This window comes from Lontra canadensis, unplaced genomic scaffold (assembly GCF_010015895.1).
Source record: "Lontra canadensis isolate GAN:19392208 unplaced genomic scaffold, GSC_riverotter_1.0 scaffold14, whole genome shotgun sequence".
In the NCBI taxonomy this organism is placed as follows: domain Eukaryota; kingdom Metazoa; phylum Chordata; class Mammalia; order Carnivora; family Mustelidae; genus Lontra; species Lontra canadensis.
The window spans coordinates 27,983,737-28,002,082 of record NW_022631008.1 but is presented as its reverse complement, the minus strand read 5'-3'; the positions used below and the strand labels follow the sequence as shown (position 1 = coordinate 28,002,082).

General features: G+C 35.6%; 1 protein-coding gene across 2 annotated transcripts; it reads left to right on the top strand.

The window, feature by feature from the left end:
- Positions 1–2: 2 nt before the first annotated feature.
- On the top strand, positions 3–17,738 carry TUBE1 (tubulin epsilon 1). 2 transcript variants are annotated; one of them, XM_032858346.1, is made up of 12 exons: positions 3–128; positions 231–304; positions 947–999; positions 4,591–4,648; positions 7,742–7,857; positions 9,354–9,475; positions 11,636–11,823; positions 12,042–12,217; positions 13,098–13,238; positions 15,549–15,689; positions 16,471–16,645; positions 16,956–17,737. In XM_032858346.1, the coding sequence occupies exons 1-12, from the start codon at positions 104–106 to the stop codon at positions 17,112–17,114; spliced, it is 1,428 nt and encodes a 475-aa protein (XP_032714237.1). In that variant the 5' UTR covers positions 3–103; the 3' UTR covers positions 17,115–17,737. The 2 variants fall into 2 exon arrangements, with proteins under 2 accessions (XP_032714237.1, XP_032714238.1); XM_032858347.1 differs by lacking the exons at positions 3–128; positions 4,591–4,648 and having other exon boundaries at positions 285–304; positions 16,956–17,738.
- The last annotated feature ends 608 nt before the right edge of the window (positions 17,739–18,346 follow it).

Below are 18,346 nucleotides of genomic sequence, written 5' to 3'. Positions count from 1 at the left end.
GGCTGCCGGGCGCCTGTAGGCGTGCCGCTGGTAGGCGGAGCTCGCAAGGGAGTTCGAAAGTGGGCGCGGGATCCCTGGTGCCTTCGTCTGGACGCGGCGTAGTATGACCCAGTCGGTGGTCGTACAGGGTAAGCTGCGCGGGCGGGCGGGGGCAGTCGGTCACCGCGCAACCGAGTGGCCTTGTTTGCCACCTAATGGCTACTCTCTTTCGCTCTTCTCGCTTATCGCAGTGGGCCAGTGCGGAAACCAGATCGGCTGCTGCTTCTGGGATCTGGCGCTGAGGGAGCATGCCGCGGTCAACCAGGTACCGGCCCCGCCGCCCGGAGACCGTCCCTCGCCTTTTATCGAGGCTCGTCCAACAAATAAGAATCAGTCCATTTGACCTTTTCTCTGACCAGTATAAGGCGAATGGGATGTCCTCAGGAAAGAACAACCTGGTTTTTAAACGTTTTGGGGCGTTAGACACAGAACAAACGATGGCCAAAGATCTTAGTCTTAAGTCTCCCTGACTGTCAGGGTCTCACTGTTAACAGGATTCTTGTGAAGAGCGATGAGAGAGTATTGGGGAAGTACTCGTAAACTGGGTAACATGTGTAGTATTATATTATATATGTTATATATATGTTATATTCCTGAGTTTAATCAGCTTGAAAATGATCACCAGGAATCCAGACAAAGCTTTCGTTTGACGCGCCTGTTCTACAGTCCTGTGGGGACTCCTTTCTTCAGCACCCGCAGCTAAACTTAATCCCTAGATTTTATGGCATTTATTCTTTAGGTAGGAAGAATCAGTCTAAGCACTTTATGATAACTTGCATTTTTGCTGTTGTTCTCATAGCCAGATACCAACCATTACAGTATTGTGAGATTATTAAATCGAAAGGATTTCATTTGGGAAAGAGGTAAAACTAATCAAATGTTATAAATATACTTTTTTTCTTTTTAGAAAGGAATTTATGATGAGGCATTAAGCAGCTTCTTTCGAAATGTGGATACCAGGTAAGATGGCATTAAAGTCTATCACATAGCATAATGATTCTTTTCATGCCATCAGGTTGGGTGAGAGTTCTTCAAGGGACAATGAAACAGTTGATAGCTATAAAGAAGTGATCTGTTTTTCTTGTTTTTCTCATTATTGAAAGCATTTTATCATTCATATTTCTCATATTATTCTGCAGAGCAGGACAGCAAGTTTCCTTTTAAGGCCATTTGAAGGGACAAAAAGAAACTTCAGTGTGCCTTCTCTTTATTTTTTTAAAGATTTTATTTTATTTTAATTTTTAAAGATTTTATTTATTTATTTGACAGAGAGAGACACAGTGAGAGAGGGAACACAGCAGAGGGAGTTGGAGAGGGAGAAGCAGGCTTCCCGCCTAGCAGAGAGCCCGATGAGGGGTTTGATCTCAGGACCCTGGGATCATGACCTGAGCCGAAGGCAGACGCTTAACGACTGAGCCACCCAGGCACCCTAAAGATTTTATTTATTGGAGAGAGAGTGCACACTAACACAAGCGGGAGCAGAGGGAAAGGAAGAAGCAGACTCCCTGATGAGCAGGGAGCCTCATGTGGGGCTCCATCCCAGGACCCCAGGATCATGACCTGAGCAGAAAGCAGACACTTAACCAGCTGAGCCACCCAGGCGCCCCCTCTTGTGCCTTCTTTTAACATGACCTTGAAATAAAGTTTTACTGAAAGACTAATGAAGGTTTCCTTCAGGGTATGTTGTTAATGCGTTCAAGAAACCTTTGAAAGAAAAATACATTTTTTACACTTCTGTGATACTATCTGTAGTCAGGAATATTTGTTGTAGGAATAGAATGTGCTAAAAGAGAAAAACAATTGTCAGATTACCTTTGTTTATATAATAAAGAGCATATGTATCTTTTAGATGAAAGTAATTTTAACATTCAAGATATGTCCGTAAGCTTTTAATATTTAATCGTTAAGTTTGTGTATTTTCAAAATAATTAATAAAACTAAACTGTAGTGGGGCGCCTGGGTGGCTCAGAGGGTTAAAGCCTCTGCCTTCGGCTCAGGTCATGATCCCAGGGTCCTGGGATCCAGCCCCGCATCAGGCTCTGCTCAGCAGGGAGCCTGCTTTCTTTTTCTCTCTCTCTGCCTGCCTCTCTGCCTACTTGTGATCTCTGTCAAATAAATCAATAAAATCTTAAAAAAAAAAAAAAACTTAACTGTAGTGAACTTGAACTAAAAAATATATCATGAAGATCCACCTTTGTATAATTAAAATTCTAGTTCTAAAGGCACCTGGGTGGCTCAGTGGGTTAAGCCTCTGCCTTTGGCTCAGGTCGTGATCTCAAGGTCCTGGGATGGAGCCCTGCATGGGGCTCTCTGCCCAGCAGGGAGCCTGCTTCCCCATCTCTCTCTGCCTGCCTCTCTGCCTACTTGTGATTTCTCTGTCAAATAAATAAATAATTCTTTAAAAAAAAAAATCTAGTTCTAGTTTGAATTAGTTGGTTGGGTATTTAAGGTAAGTTATCTCCTAGGGAAGGCTAATTAGAGGCTCTACTTCCTTAATAAATCCCAGAGTGTGACCCTCAGATTTGCAAACTCTAAAAACTTGTTAACATCTTGTTAAGGAGTCCATTGCTTTCCAGTACAGGCAGATAAACCAAACTCAGAGAGAATCGGAAATTAAAAAGCAGAAAGTCAATGTAGTAATTGACAGTAGGAACCATAACTCAGGAGCATCAGATCTTCCTTTCCCTTCGAAAACACTCTCTTCTCTAGGGAATCTACCTGAAAAGTAATAATAGAAGGTTGCTTGGTGATCATGGAATAAGACCAAGGGGAGTTAGATGTATTACCTTAATGATTGGTGTCATTTATCTTTATTATATGGAGATACCTGTTATGTAGGATTCCCTCTCCTTTGTGAACTAGAACATCCTCTCCCCTAAATACTGTTAAAGAGATGCAAATTTGCCTTTGTCATACTTCCTTTTCTGTGCTTCCCTTCTAACTAAATTCCCACTCTCATCCCCTCTACCCTTGATGGCCAGTCCTTTCATTAAGTAGTTCTTAGTTGAGACTCAGCCAGGGAGCTATTCTTTCTTTTTTTTTTTTTTTTAATTTTTATTTTTTATAAACATATATTTTTATCCCCAGGGGTACAGGTCTGTGAATCGCCAGGTTTACACACTTCACAGCACTCACCATAGCACATACCTTCCCCAATGTCCATAATCCCACCCCCCTGTCCCAACTCCCCCTCCCCCCATCAACCCTCAGTTTGTTTTGTGAGATTAAGAGTCACTTATGGTTTGTCTCCCTCCCAATCCCATCTTGTTTCATTTACTCTTCTCCTAAGGGGGTAGGAGAAGGGAGCTATTCTTTCTTAATAAGGTGACTGTCACTATACTCTCCTGTACTCTGTTTTATAATTTAACGTGAGGGCATTCTTATTTCCCCAATTCCAAGTTTATCCAAAAAGGGGAGATGAGTCTTGGCATTTTACTCTTCTTTCTATGTACTAGCAACACCTGGAACATCTGTTAGTAAAAAAAAAAAAAAACTTTCAAAAACATGAGCACATTTTTTGTACACTTCTATGTCTGTTTGAGGAAATGACATACCTTTTTAATAGTGTACTAAGAATTTACCTATACTAGGGGTTAACAAACCTTTCCTACAAAGGACCAGGTGGTAACTATTTTAGGTTTTGAAGACCATAAGGTCTGTGTCACATCTGTTTGATTCTGCTGTTGTAATGGGAATGCAGGTATAGCTTACTGTACCTAAGCAAGTGGGCATGGCTGTGTTTGAATAAAACTTTAGGAAAATAAGCAGCTGGTGAGAGTCAGCCCAAGGACCATAGTTTACTAACCCAACCTATAGCATCATCTCTGTTTAATTCAACCTCCTTTCTTATATTGTCTTCTTGTGAACTGTATTGACTCATAGTCTGTTTGGTCATAGGTGTAGTTACTTTAATTCAACATGGTATTCTAGGAACAGGCTTAGATATCGGTGATACATAACCGTTATATCAGTTGATGTGTGTTCAGCTACAGTAGGAAACCTCAGTAATGGTGGCTTATCCAATAAAAGTATCCAGTTATCCCAAAAAAAAAGAAATCTGGAAATAGGTGATCTAGGCTTGGAGATGTTAGTTCCTTAAAAGACCAAGGTACTTTCATTTTATTATTCCTATTGTGTTGGCTTCTTGTCCTCATGATTGTTTTTTCATAACTATAAAGTGGCAGCCTCCATTCCATGCTTCACATCTTTATTCATGTTCAAGGTAGGAAAAGGGAAGAGTTGGTACTGACTACATCTGGTCCTCTTTATCAGAAAAGCTTCCCAGAATATCTCCCTTTTATCTCATGAGTAAGAACTAGATTACATGGCCAGCCCTAATTACAAAGAAAGCCAGGGAAAAAAGTATTCACTTTTCAGTCTAAGGGGAGGGTAAACAAGGGAGAAAAATAGGAAAGGCACCTTCTATATGTTGCCTTTTGTGTCTGCCTCACCAGGCCTGTAAGTAGCTCTATATAAACAGGAGTTAATTACCTAACAGCAGTATTAGCCTTTGGGAGATCTGATGACCTTTTCTCATTTTTTATCTTTCAGAGTGGTTGGTGATGGTGGCAGTATTTCCAAGGGGAAAATTTGTACTTTGAAAGCACGAGTAAGATCTGTATACTTGGATTCTTATATTGTGTGTCTTTTAAAAATAACTATATTTCTGTAACAGAATTAAATTTTAATTTCACTTCTCAAATATAAAAAAAGTATTTACTAAGCCACATTTTAATATAAATATAATTAAGCAGACATTTATATCTGCCTGGAACTTTAGGGGGAAAATTTTGTGCTTAAAGGAAAAACACTATCTTAGCATTTTTTTAATGTTTCGGGGGAAATATACGTCTGGGTAAATGATAACAAAAGGAGTTTTCTTAATTCTAGCCTCAGACACATGCTAATGCAGGTTAATTTTTCATTTGAAGGTAATGGAACATGTTTTTGCAACAGTTACTATTCCCAGTCCAAAGCACGGATCGGATCCAGCCACATTATAGTAAATACCATAACTCTGTGAAGACCTCTTGAACAAAAATGATTTGAGTCAGTCGCCATATTTAGTCCTAATCCCATTCCAACAACAACACTTCTGCCATTGTTTCTCTACAACAACCTGCTTTTTCCAGTTGTTGATCAATAATCTTTGTAACAAAAAAGAAAAGCAGTTTGGATGGAAGGAATTGAGACAGTAAGGATCAGACCTGGAGTCGTGGCTGGAAGAGCAAAAAGCAATCGTGCTGTGGTACCTGGGAACTGTCTGCTTGTATCTGTAATCTCAGATGTCCTTGGAAAACAAAATTTAGTGGCAGAGACCATGTGCTTATAGGCTGTTCAGATGATTAAACAACTTGGTATCCTACATGCTATGGAGAGCACTAAAATCCCAATCCAAATCTTACAGAAAAAGTAACATTGACATTTCCTAGAGCACTCCCAGTTTGAGCTCTTTCCCCGTACCCTATCAGTGAGCAAGTAGGAGGTGGAGAAAACACTATTGGGAGAGAATAAATCAGTGTGTCTCTGTCACCTTTGACTTGTCCTAGAAGGTACTCTTCCACTTCTCCTTAGGAGTCTTAGTATTAAGTGACTGTGATCACTGAAGTCTTCGCAAGATAACTTGGTGGTCAGGTCCCTCCACTGTATCCAGTATCATAGGCTAATGGGTAAATACTCAGAGTTTTATAAATCCTATATTACAATTAAGGGAAAGCTCAAAGACCAGAAAGCTATCACCTGGTTGCTCTTGTGGTAGAAAACAATAAACATCAGATCCTGAAACGGCTGTGATTCTAGACCTTGGATGGCTATGTGAGGAACCCAGAATAATCCCTCCTCATTTAGTTAATTTCCAAGGGAAAAACAAATCGAAGGCTTGATATGACTAGAAGTGAAAAAGTTCTATACCATGTCAGCGTTTTCATGTTCAGTGAAGATGACAGTATGATTCTATCAAACCTGACTTCAAGAGGGGCTTGAATGTCAGTTTGTATTCTTCCTGTTGCTTCCTTTGCCAGATTGCAAGGTAATTGAGAGAAGTCTTCCACAAATTATCTTAAATAAATCTGTTTTGGAACAAGGCCGTTATAAGCTAATTTTTTTTTTCTTTTTGTAATCTTACACACGTATACTATACTACTGTTTGCCCATACAGTGAAGTGTCTCTTATGGTTGATTAGGTGTTAAAAGTCAACATCTAGGTAAAACTTGCATATTATCAAAATATCCTAGAAAAACCTTAAATTGCCAGTAAATAACCCTATATAGTCCAGTATACATAAAGTATATGTATATTGCTTGCTGTATATAGAAGAGCACACTTATAATACATAATTTTATAGTCTTCCTAGTATACTACTGTGATATACTGTTGTACAATTAGAAATATAGTTCTGACATACTGGGTAAGACGATCTCAGTTGCTTGCTTACAGTAGTATAGTTAATTCCACAGACAGTTTAATTCACAGAATTTAAATGGGCCTAAGTTGCAACCCCATGGTAGTCAGTACTCCATAAATGTCACACTTGACTATCTCAATAGATAGGCGAGCATGGCGTTTGATGGTGAAGACTGAAGATTCTGCAGCCAGGCTAACCAAGTGTGAGTTTCTACTCCTTCACGTAGCCAGGGGATCACAGCTAAGTGATTTAGCTTTCCTGGGCCTCAGTTTTCTCAAGGGTAAGGCAGGGGTAATTATAGTACCTATGCATAGGGTTCTGAGGATCAAATGGGGTAATACGTACAAAGCACATAGAGACACTATGTAAGTGCTTAGAGTCACGGGGTCACAAGAACTAAAAAAGCCTGTAAACCAAGCACTTTCTCTGACACTGAATCAAAGAGTTAATAGCTTTGTAGTGTATTCTAAAGTTATTTCAGAATTTTTTCAGCTTTTTTATTTAACTATTTATTTTACTTTTTCACTCGTCTTCCTCAGTGTAGAAAACATGGAAGTACAAAACAGTGAGGGTAGAGGGTATATAATATATAATCCTATTGCCAAGCTATCCCTGCCTACATTTTGCTGTGTTCCCCTCCAATCTTTTCTATTTTTCTTTCCATACTTAATTTTATGTTTTATATTCTCATTTTCTTCTAAGTAGTAAAGGTTATTGCCCATGTCAATAGGGTTTGTGGTAATGAATTAGGTTTTCTTGGGAGTAGGACCTTATTGTCACCTTTGACTTCTATCCAGGGCCTTGGTTTGCATCTGATAGTAAGTTTGCTGATCTGAATTGAACCGTTTTGGGCTGTGATTCATGAAGAGCAGCATGGTTGTTCCTGCTGAGCAAGTGCATTAACATACCGTATATTTATTGAGAATTTTTTTCTGGTTAGGCCGCCTTCTAAATTTCTGAGACCTTGTTCTCAAAACATTTACAATCACATAGGCACAGGAGTAAAAGAATTGTTAGAAAATCATTTGAGGGGATTAGTCATTTCTTCCGCCCACCCCACGTGGTATTTTGGAGTAGACTGAGAGTTTAGAACCCACCTTTTAATTGTATTCCACATCCTGAGCAGAGTGAAATTACTTTTTCATTCTTACAACAGATTCTACATAAAGATTCAAATAAAGATTTGACTAAGCTTAAACTATAAAAAGAACAATGCAACTTTCAGTTCATAAATTCATTTACAGAGTTACTAGCTCTAAAGACAAATAAGCTAATTTGATTTTATTTCTCTTTCTCAGGCTGTCTTGATTGATATGGAGGAAGGGGTAGTAAATGAAATTCTGCAGGGACCATTGAGAGATGTGTTTGATAGCAAGCAGCTCATCACTGATATTTCTGGCTCGGGGAATAACTGGTGAGAACATGCTGTATGTAAAAAAAATTGAATGTCATCTCAAAAAAAAAATGATCTTTCCTTCTTTCTAATAGGTCCTGCTGACAGGAAAGCAAGATCTACCTGGCAGACCTGCCTCTAGGCTTTTCAGCCCTTCATCTTTCCCTGGATAAATGATGGGGTTTCTCAGTGCTGAAAAGTCACCCTATTACAGTTTTTTCTCGCCATTTTTTAGGAAAAAATCATGAAAAATGGATTTACTAAATTCCTTGTAATTGATTCTTACATAGTACTAGTGACAAAAGTTTTAACTATTTTTATAAACTGTTCTCTTACCTACACTATTTGACTCTGTCAAGTTCTCCAGTTGGTCAAACTTGACAGGACTGCTAAGAAGTGCAAGCCAGACCAGTGTCCCAGCATTAAAGCTCAGCCAAAGGCTGTGTTTCTCATAAATATATAACTGTCTGTTCTCTTTAATGGGGTAAAAAGCTTCAACGATGATCATTGAAAATTTACATTGAGACTGTTTTTGCTGTTTTTTAAAAATTAAGTAGCTCCTTATTATTTGCAAATCTAATGTTTACTATTTTCTCTATTTGCAGTCTGTCTCTCAGGTTCCTAATGTGTAGTGATATCATTTCACTAAAGCATGAATTTGCTGGGTGCCTGTCTGGCTCAGAAGAGCCCATGCAGCTCTTGATCTTGGGGTCATTAGTTTGAGCCCCATGTTGGGGGTAGAGATGACTCTAATAAATAAAACTTTAAAACATGAGTTTGCATTTTGCCTTCTTAGAAACTTCATATGGGGAGAACCAGCCACTAAATGAATTCACCTGCCCACTTAACTGGCTTTTCATTAATTGTCTAACTTTTTCTGTAATTTTTGAGTTACACAACCTGTGTCACAGGGAAGTCATTCATTTGTTTTTTTAATCATTTTTTAATGCATCAAAGTGCTCCTTGCAAATTTGATTATCAGAAAGGCTTGCAGAGCCTTATGAATATCAGTTTTCTATTGTGTATCATTTCAACTAATGATAACATGATGTGACAAATGTTTTCTCCTATATTAAACCAATATGTTAGTTCAAATTTTTTTCTTTTTAATGTCTTTCTAGTTGACCAAATTCTGCTCTTCAATGTGTAAAACTTACTGCAATCAGAGTTTATGTTAAATGGAAATGAGAAAAAACTATGTAATTAAAGTCTTATGTTTATACTTTAAAAAAAAGGAGAAAGAAGATAAATTTAGAAAACCATAGGTTAATATCCATTGATAATAAGCTATTTTATCAGGATATTTGAGGATTATAGGCCTTTATATTTGTTACATTTTCTATCTAGTATCTTTGAAATATCACAATATGATTTATTCATATGAAACAAGAATTAGTATAGTAAAAATGCTTCTTTAAATTTTTCTGTAATCTTTTCATTTAGTTCAGAAGTAATCAAATCTTGAAATAAGAAATGTCAGAGTATTTTTGTAATTTATATTCTTTTTTTTTTTTCAGGGCTGTGGGGCACAAAGTTTTTGGCAGTCTTTATCAAGAACAGATTTTAGAGAAACTCAGAAAGTCGGCAGAGCACTGTGATTGTTTGCAGTGTTTTTTTATAATACATTCCATGGGAGGAGGTAAAATTACTCACTCATTTCCCTATAGCAATGTGAAAGTGTAAGTGGGAATTCATTTTGCGAACAGTAGCCTGTTTTCAGACCTATACTTAATAAAGGTACAACTTTTAACACTGTATGTGTTTGAGTATATACATAACTGCTTCTTATTTTAAATTTTTGTCAAATTTTGTTGCTATTACCATTGTTTATAAATTGAAGCCCTTTTAAGAGTCAGGACAACTGAATCTGAAGTTTTTTCTTCTACTTTTAGTTCTTTCATAAAATTTCCAGCTACATTTCAGTGTATGTGAGCTTTCTGGGAATCCTGCCTTTGTCAAAGCTAGGAGTTTGCTTGCGTAGACTCATATACCGCCTAGAAACTAAGCATTTCTGGCTTGTTCATAGGTATCCTTGCTAAGAAATATCAATACTCTTTAATTGCTTCCCAACCTTTCTTGTGTCCAATAAGAGACATAGATAAATCCTTTTAGTCAGCTCCTTTAAACTATTCCTCAGATAGTAATTGTCTTGACCTAGATTAAAAGGTCTGCGTTGCTTTCTTTCCCCAGGGAAGCCTGTACCTTGCAAATGAAGTATTTTGCTCCTGTTTTATGAACTAGACACATACTGTATTTTGCTAATTTCCAAAAGGATTAGTGAGTTTTAAAAGAAAAGTTTAAAAGAAAAGTTTTAAAAGAATTCCCAGAAGTATACATACTATTTTTCTCCAAGCTCAGATTAAGATTTTATATTCAGCAGATTATATAAATTGATTTTTGTTAAAAGATTTTATTTATTTGAGAGAGAGAGATCACAAGTAGACAGAGAGGCAAGCAGAGAGAGAGGGGAAAGTAGGCTCCCTGCCAAGCAGGGAGCCCCATGTAGGGCTGGATCCCAGGACCCTGAGACCATAACCCCAGCCGGAGGCAGAGGCCCAACCCACTGAACTACCCAGACGCCCCTATAAATTGATTTTTATACATATTATTCAGTATGATAACATTTTAAAATTAAAGTGATAATTTCTATGTAACCATGCTTTTAGAGGACCATCACAATCGTTAAGAAACAAATTCTTTATCTACTAGTATAATTAACCTGCAAGTTTGGGTAAGTTTTCAAAACAATTTGATTTATAGTTAATTATAGTGCCTTTTTAAATCCCTCTATTGTTCAAAATCTCAGAAGACTATACTTTATTCATAATTTACTGACAAAAATAAATAGTGAAGGTTAAAAATGGTCTCCTTTCTGACATCTAAATCCTAGACTCTCTTCTCACAGGTAATCAAGTTTGCCTATGTCTATCCTTCCAGATATTTTCTATGCCTTTAAAAGTGCGTGTGTGTATTTTAACATAAGATCATGCAGTGCATATTATTCCAACATTTTTTCACTTTATGTCTTCCCTGAATGTCTTTCATTATTTTCTCTGTCTCCTAGAATTCAGTTGTGTTAATATATACTTTTTGAAGTCCATTTCCCACTAGTGGATGTCCAGTTGTTCATGATATTTAGTTTAATTACAAACAAGCCCCACTTGAATATCTGGTACATACATTTCTGCCTGTTTATGCCCCTACAGCTGTAGGTAATATTCCCAAAAGGAAAGTGGGAGCAAAGAATAATTTTAAATTTTGATTGATATTAATAAGTACTTTCTTATTTTCACCAGTCCATATTAGAAACAATCTATATGGATTTATTTCCCCACACTGTCACTGAGTATTATAAAACATTAATATATTCAAAATTAGATTGTTTTAACTTGGATTTCTTTGATTAGAAGAAAGGTTGACCATCCTCACATCTAGTCACCACTTGATTTATTATGAATGACATATTTACATACTTTACCCATTTTTCTGTTGTATTATTCATGTTTTTTTCGTTGTTGATTTGTGAGACCTCTTTATTGAAGAAATTTAGCCCTTCATATGTGTTGGAGATTTTTTTCCTTAGTTTGCCTTTTTCATTTTGTTTATAGGTTTTATATATGTATGTATTTATATATTTTTTTAATTTTTAATGGAATCAAAACTCTTCTATATAATGCTCTGGTTTTTAAAATATGTTCCTATCAAAAGAAGCCGTAAAATTCCAAGTTCCTCACAATTTTATTTTGAGTAGTTTATGCTGGGTTTTTTTTGGTTTTGTTTTTGCAATTTTAATTCTCAGGCACAGGATCTGGACTTGGCACATTTCTTTTAAAGATGCTCGAGGATGAATTCCCAGAAGTATACAGATTCATGACTTCAGTTTATCCTTCTAGTGAGGATGATGTCATAACCTCGCCTTACAATAGCATCTTGGCAATGAAGGAACTCAACGAGCATGCAGACTGTGTGTTGCCCATTGACAACCAAGTAAGAAATGACACTATAATTTATGGATATATATATATGTTCAGTCTTGTGTTACACTTATATGTGCATAGGAAATATTCTCATCATTTTTCAGCCTTCCCATCTAAGAGGAAAAAGAAGTTTAAATTGTTTTTCTTTCTCTTCTTTCCTTCCTGGTAAAATGTCATCTGTGTCCACTCTCGTTAATAGCTTCTCTTCCAATATTTTCCCTTTAAAAGTCTTTATTTGACATCATTAGCAAAATTGACCTGATGGTGAATTCTGGAAGGTTGGGCACAACTATAAAGCCAAAGAGTCTGGTTACTTCGAGTGCTGGGGCTGTTAAGAAACGGCACCAGAAGCCCTTTGATGCGATGAACAACATTGTGGCCAATTTGCTGCTGAACCTAACAAGGTAATCCTATTAATGGCAAAACTTAAGACAGTTTGAAAACTTCACTTGTCCTATGATGATGCTTGTAGTAGCATTTTTATAATAGCATCTTTCAGGTTTTCTAAGTCACAGGAGGTTTTTTTAAATTTTATTTTATTCTGTCTAGTGTTTTCAGATCTTGGAGTGATACACTAGAACTTTAATTTCTGTTACTCCAAAGCATTATATATATCATTGAATATATCCAGGTATATTCCGGAGAATATTAATAGGTATTAAGTGAAAAAAGTTTGCCACAGATAAACACATGAGACCTTGGTTAGATAACAGTAAGCATGTTTTTTTTGCTGTAGATTGCCTCATCTTCTAAAGCAGCTAATGTTTATCTCCTTATTGTTAGCTGGTCCAAAATATTTCCTTGACTTTGATCTGGAAGGCTGCTTTGGCATTATTATATTCCAAATTGTACAACATATCAGGCAGACCCATGAAGAATTTAATGAAGTTTATAATTAAATAATAATATTATTATAATTAAATAATAATTGAATAATATTTAATAATAATTAAATAATTGCTGACCTGTATGTGTTTAATTCAAAGTCTGTTTTAAGTAACATATTTTTGTATCAGTAATGTGCAACATAATAGTGTCTTGGTTACACATCATATAATCCACAAATAAGAATTGATATAGATGTTGTGTGTTATACTTTAATTATCTTTATACATGTTATTCATGATACAAAGTTTCACTAATACAAAAAAAGGAGCATATATTCTCTACTGAAGAATGGTGTGCAAAAGGATTTAAGAATGCCGGCTGAATAGTAAAGCTACATTCAAAGTATAAAATTTTAACATTAAATTTTTTTCTCTTGCTTTAATGTTAATTTTTTAGCTCTGCAAGGTTTGAAGGGTCCCTTAATATGGACCTTAATGAAATCAGCATGAATTTAGTTCCTTTTCCGCAACTGCATTATCTTGTGTCAAGCCTAACACCTCTCTATACACTGGCAGATGTTAACATTCCTACCCGAAGGTAAGATAAAGTAACTTTATTCCAATGACTTGATTATTTGAATTACCTTTTTTCAAAAGTTTTTTTAAAACTTTTAACTCTGGGTATTTTTTTCATGTCATTTTCTTTGTGTCATTTTCATTACTTGAATGCTTTATTTACAAGTCATTGTTTAAAAAGTCAATATTAAACTATTTGACATTAAATCTTAATTTTTGAGCTAATGAAATTCCTAAAGATTTGGTTTTTATTAAAAAAGATTTCAGGGCTTTGCAATCTGACATACATAAATCTGAATGCCAATTCGTCAGTAGCTATAGGACCTAGGGCAGGGGCACATACCTCATATGCTTATTGGGTATCTTAAATAAGAATATCTTTAAAACTGTTACCACAGTCCAGCACCATAGAAGGCTTTCCAGTGTTACTGTTTATGGTAGCTGCTATATATATCATTTCCAGAATACCTTGTTTTGTAACTGCGTGTCATTTATAAGCATAAAACTTAATCAGTCTACTTAACAAAAAAATTTAGTCGAAAAATACTCTGAGCACATACAGTGATAAGCTTAAAAAGGTCCCACTGGCATCCACACTTGACTGAAAGAAAAGGTCCTGTCAAACTCTAAGAGGAAAGTATGTAAATGATAAAAACCAGATGAAAGGTCTTCTTTGTAGTTTAAATGTTGACAAAGTAATAATTCTATACTATAAATATCACAGTGCTATTGAATAACTTTTATTTAAGCTGTTAACAAATAACCCAGTTATGCCAACCAGTAGACCCAGTTATGCCAACCAGTAGATAGGACTCTTTCTGCATGGGATGCCGATGACCTTAAGTGACTTGCATTGTATATGGAACATGGTAATCGTTCACTAAATGATCACGTGATTATCAGCCCAACATATTAAAAATGAGTGCATCTTCAGTATGGACACATAGATTGTAAATTGATGCTAAACTATTTACTGTACAATAATGATAGTCCAGACACTTTTACATTTAAAGTTAATTCTTAAAAAATAAAGACGGGAAATTTCTAATTAAGTCCAGCATAAAGAAAAAAAATGCGTGACTTGGTCCTTCAACCTGAGTATTTCAAAGCCAATTAAACTTTTAACCCTGCTTTTTGGCATATTTTAATAAAAATTATACTGTTGCAGCATTTTGTATTCATATAATCATAGTCTGTCACAAAGGGTTATTTTTAAAATGTGTTTGTGATAATGTATAAGGGACTTTAAAGATTTTATACTCTTAGGGAACTTGTCACAGTATTCTTTCTGTCTTTGTGTCTTTTTACCCCCCTCTGCTGTAGTATAGATATTTCAGAGGCTGGCCTATCAGCACATGAGCACATTTATCCTTGAGTAAAATAATAAATTGTTCTAAAATTGTACTATTAGAAGTCAGTTTTAAAGCTCTTCAGTTTCTTGTAGTGAGAAAGATTTTTGTTGTGCCTTTTATTAATGTTAGTCCTGTACCTTATCTCATTTTTATCACACAACAATAAAATAAGCACATGTGAGGAGTGTTTTAGATTTCTTGAAATTCCGTATTTCTAATGTAAATAAAGATAAGTATCCAATAGCTCCTTACTACTTTTTATATTTTGCGGCAGAGGATAAGTCAAGAATGAGTTTGCCCATTCGTTGGATAGTGGTTCTTATCCTTTTCTGGGTTTCCTTAACTCCATAAAAATGCCCAAAAGCACATACACACCAAAATTTCAAACACAGTAGCAGAGGATTTACTAACCTCCCACAGCTCTTCATTCCCTAATGGAGTCTTCCTGTTCTTGCTATCACATAACCAGGATCAAATGTAAGCCCCAGTAGAGTAGAAATTTTTGTTGCTCACTTCTGGGTCTCTTGCACTTAGAATAGTGCCTGGCACATAGTAGGCATTCAGTAAATATGTGTTGAATGAGTACGTAACACAGTGTCATTTCTGCAGCTCTTCCCAGACACTTCGCAGAGTCAGCACACAGAATCTAGAGTTATCTAGGGAACCTGATATTTGTATTGAGTTAAGTGAGATATAAGAACCAGGCTGGGTGGGGCTCTAGGATCCTGTCTATTATTACATATAATATGTTAGCACCTTGTTCTTCTCTTTAAATAAAGGATAAAAGGTGTCCTCCTCTTTCTTTAAATAAAGGATAAAAGGTGTCCTTTCTTATCAAGATTGTTTTGAGAAAATGGTCACTGAAATGTAGGTGTTTGTATGTGAAGTTTATTTACATAGAAGTGACTATCTTTGCACTTTGTAGTTCTACACAGAAGAAATAATATTTTGTATAAACAGTGATTCTTTCATTGTTCTAGGTTGGATCAGATGTTTTCAGATGCCTTTAGTAAAGATCACCAGCTAATTCGGGCTGACCCCAAACATAGTCTGTACCTCGCCTGTGCCCTTATGGTTAGAGGAAATGTACAGGTTTCAGATCTTCGCAGAAATATTGAAAGGTTTGATTTTATATTTTCATAATTTATGTGTACCACCTGTGACAGTGTAGCATAGTAGTTCAAATGGCCTCTTCAGATTCTACAGCTGCCATTTAACTAAAGGGTGACCTTGAGCAAATTACTTAGCCTCTCTTAGCCTTATTTTTCTCAAACATAAAATAAGAATACTAATGGTACAAAGTTGTTATTTATGGATGGTACCTGGGTTGCTCAGTGGGTTAAGCCTCTGCCTTTGGCTCAGGTCATGATCTCAAAGTCCTGAGATAGAGTCCCACATCGGGCTCTCTGCTCAGCAGAGAACCTGCTTCCCCCTCTCTCTGCCTGCCTTACTGCCTACTTGTGATATCTCTCTCTGTCAAATAAATAAATAAAATCTTCAAAGTTGTTATTTATGAATAGTGAATGATATAGGAGATATTTTATTTTCTGAAAGTATTCAGAAAATTTAACTACTGTTGTTGTATTACTACCACTACACTGCTTCTAAGTGTATGTTTTACTATTTTTTGACAGTCTATTTTTAGGAAAACTACTCTGTTGAATTACAAAGTAAGGAAATTGCAATATTTTCATCTCTTTTTCATCCCAAATTTAATGTCCCCCTAATTAAATATCCCTTTAGCTCACTGTCAGACTGTACCACAAGACCGCTAATAGTAAAAAATAGGTAACTTACATTATATACTGAGCAATTAGAATGGTACCATCGGTAATGTCTGCTGCCATATATGGCAGATACTTTCAGTACCTTCATTCTCACCTTTTGGTTTTTGTATCTCAGATTAAAACCTTCTCTACAGTTTGTCTCCTGGAATCAAGAAGGCTGGAAGACCAGCCTGTGTTCAGTACCTCCTGTGGGTCATTCCCATTCATTATTAGCTCTAGCAAATAACACATGTGTGAAGCCTACCTTCATGGAACTGAGAGAGAGATTCATGAGGCTGTATAAGAAAAAGGTAATTATCAGTGCACCTTCGTAACTACATGTGTTTATTTTGGCTATTTGAGATGTTTTCTCACGAGTTACACTATCAAATCAGGGGCAATCCTGATGGCTCTATTCACTGTACTGATTATAACTGAAGAGAAGAAGTTTACTCAGACTATGTAAAGGAGAAATCTTGTGAGTTTACAGGATTTTGAGTAGCCCTTTCTCTTGTAAAGCTGAACTATCATTTTAATAAAGAATTATTTATGTTTTAGGATAATTACATATGTATTAAATTTTCTGAAAATGGTCAGCATTATCCAGTTTTTTATTTATAGGCTCATCTTCATCACTATCTACAAATTGAAGGGATGGAAGAAAGCTGTTTCATGGAAGCTCTGTCATCTTTATCGGGGCTCATAGAGGAATATAACCAACTGGATGCCACGAAAAGCATGCCTGTGGAAGATTTTCCCAGACTAAGTGTAGCTATGTGAAAAAGAAACCCCAAGATACAACTCTGATTTTGTCACCTTTTCTTTCTGTTTCAGAATTTTTGTGATTCAGAAAATCCAATTTGCACTTTTCCTATTAGAAAGCACTTTTGTCGTAAAAAAAAAAGTGATTTTCATTTCATCACAATTTGTGGATGATACCAGTCTGTGAAATTAGTGAAGTCCTACTACCTCAACTTCAAACATTTGTCTTCAGAAAATTCCCCTTTTCTAAAATGAGAAAACAGAATTCTTCAGTATTTTAATTTATATTCTCATAGTTAAGCACTTAAATACAGTGATAATCATGTCTTCAATAAAGATCTTACAAGGTATATTTTTATACTTATTTATAATTTATTTTTTTATATTGTTTAAATTCTCCTGATTTTTTAAAAGCAAGTACGAGGAGTCGTAGAACACAATATAAATACATCTATGTAATACCCACTAACTTTTCAGGGATAAGTTTTATTACATCTCTAAAGGAGGTTTTGGTTTCTTTGGGTAACCACATTTTGCACTCAAAGAATCCAAATTTACATTTATTTTAACATGTATATGTATTAAATTATCTTTAACTATAATGCTTTTCTATTAAAACAGTTGATTTCATAATAATGTCTATTTTTTAAACAGTATTGCTTTTGTTATTATTGGATTTACTTATTACCATTTATATAAGCAAATAAAACATTACTTAACTAGACATCTTCTAAAGTTTACAGGAAAACGGCTATAATAGTCTAGGAAACGTGTTCCAGTTATAATCTCCAGTTATAGTTTTAACCTTAACTTTAAATACAATTTATATTTTAAATCCATAGGTGGATTTATCATTTAAGAAAGTAATTTGGGGGAACAACTTATTTTCAAGCCATAATAATCTGTGCTTTCTTTAGTGTTAAGTCTTTAAGTTTCTTTCCTTTTCTAAGTAGAGATACTGTTCTTGATCTTTATCTTGGAAATTTCATTTTTTACAGTATTTCGTATAGAAACTTTTAGTTTACAGTTGTCAGTAATGGCCAAAGAAGTTCTGTTTTCTTCTTTTAAAAGAAATCTTAATAAACAGATACTCAGGATAGGGTACTGGAAATTATATTTGCAGTTTAATCTTATTCCTATTTAAGACGTAAACCCAGAATCTTGCTCACTGTGTAATTATCATCTGATGGAATCCTAGGCTACACCGTCAAAGTACAGATAAAGTTTTAAAAAATAAAGTGTTAAAAAAG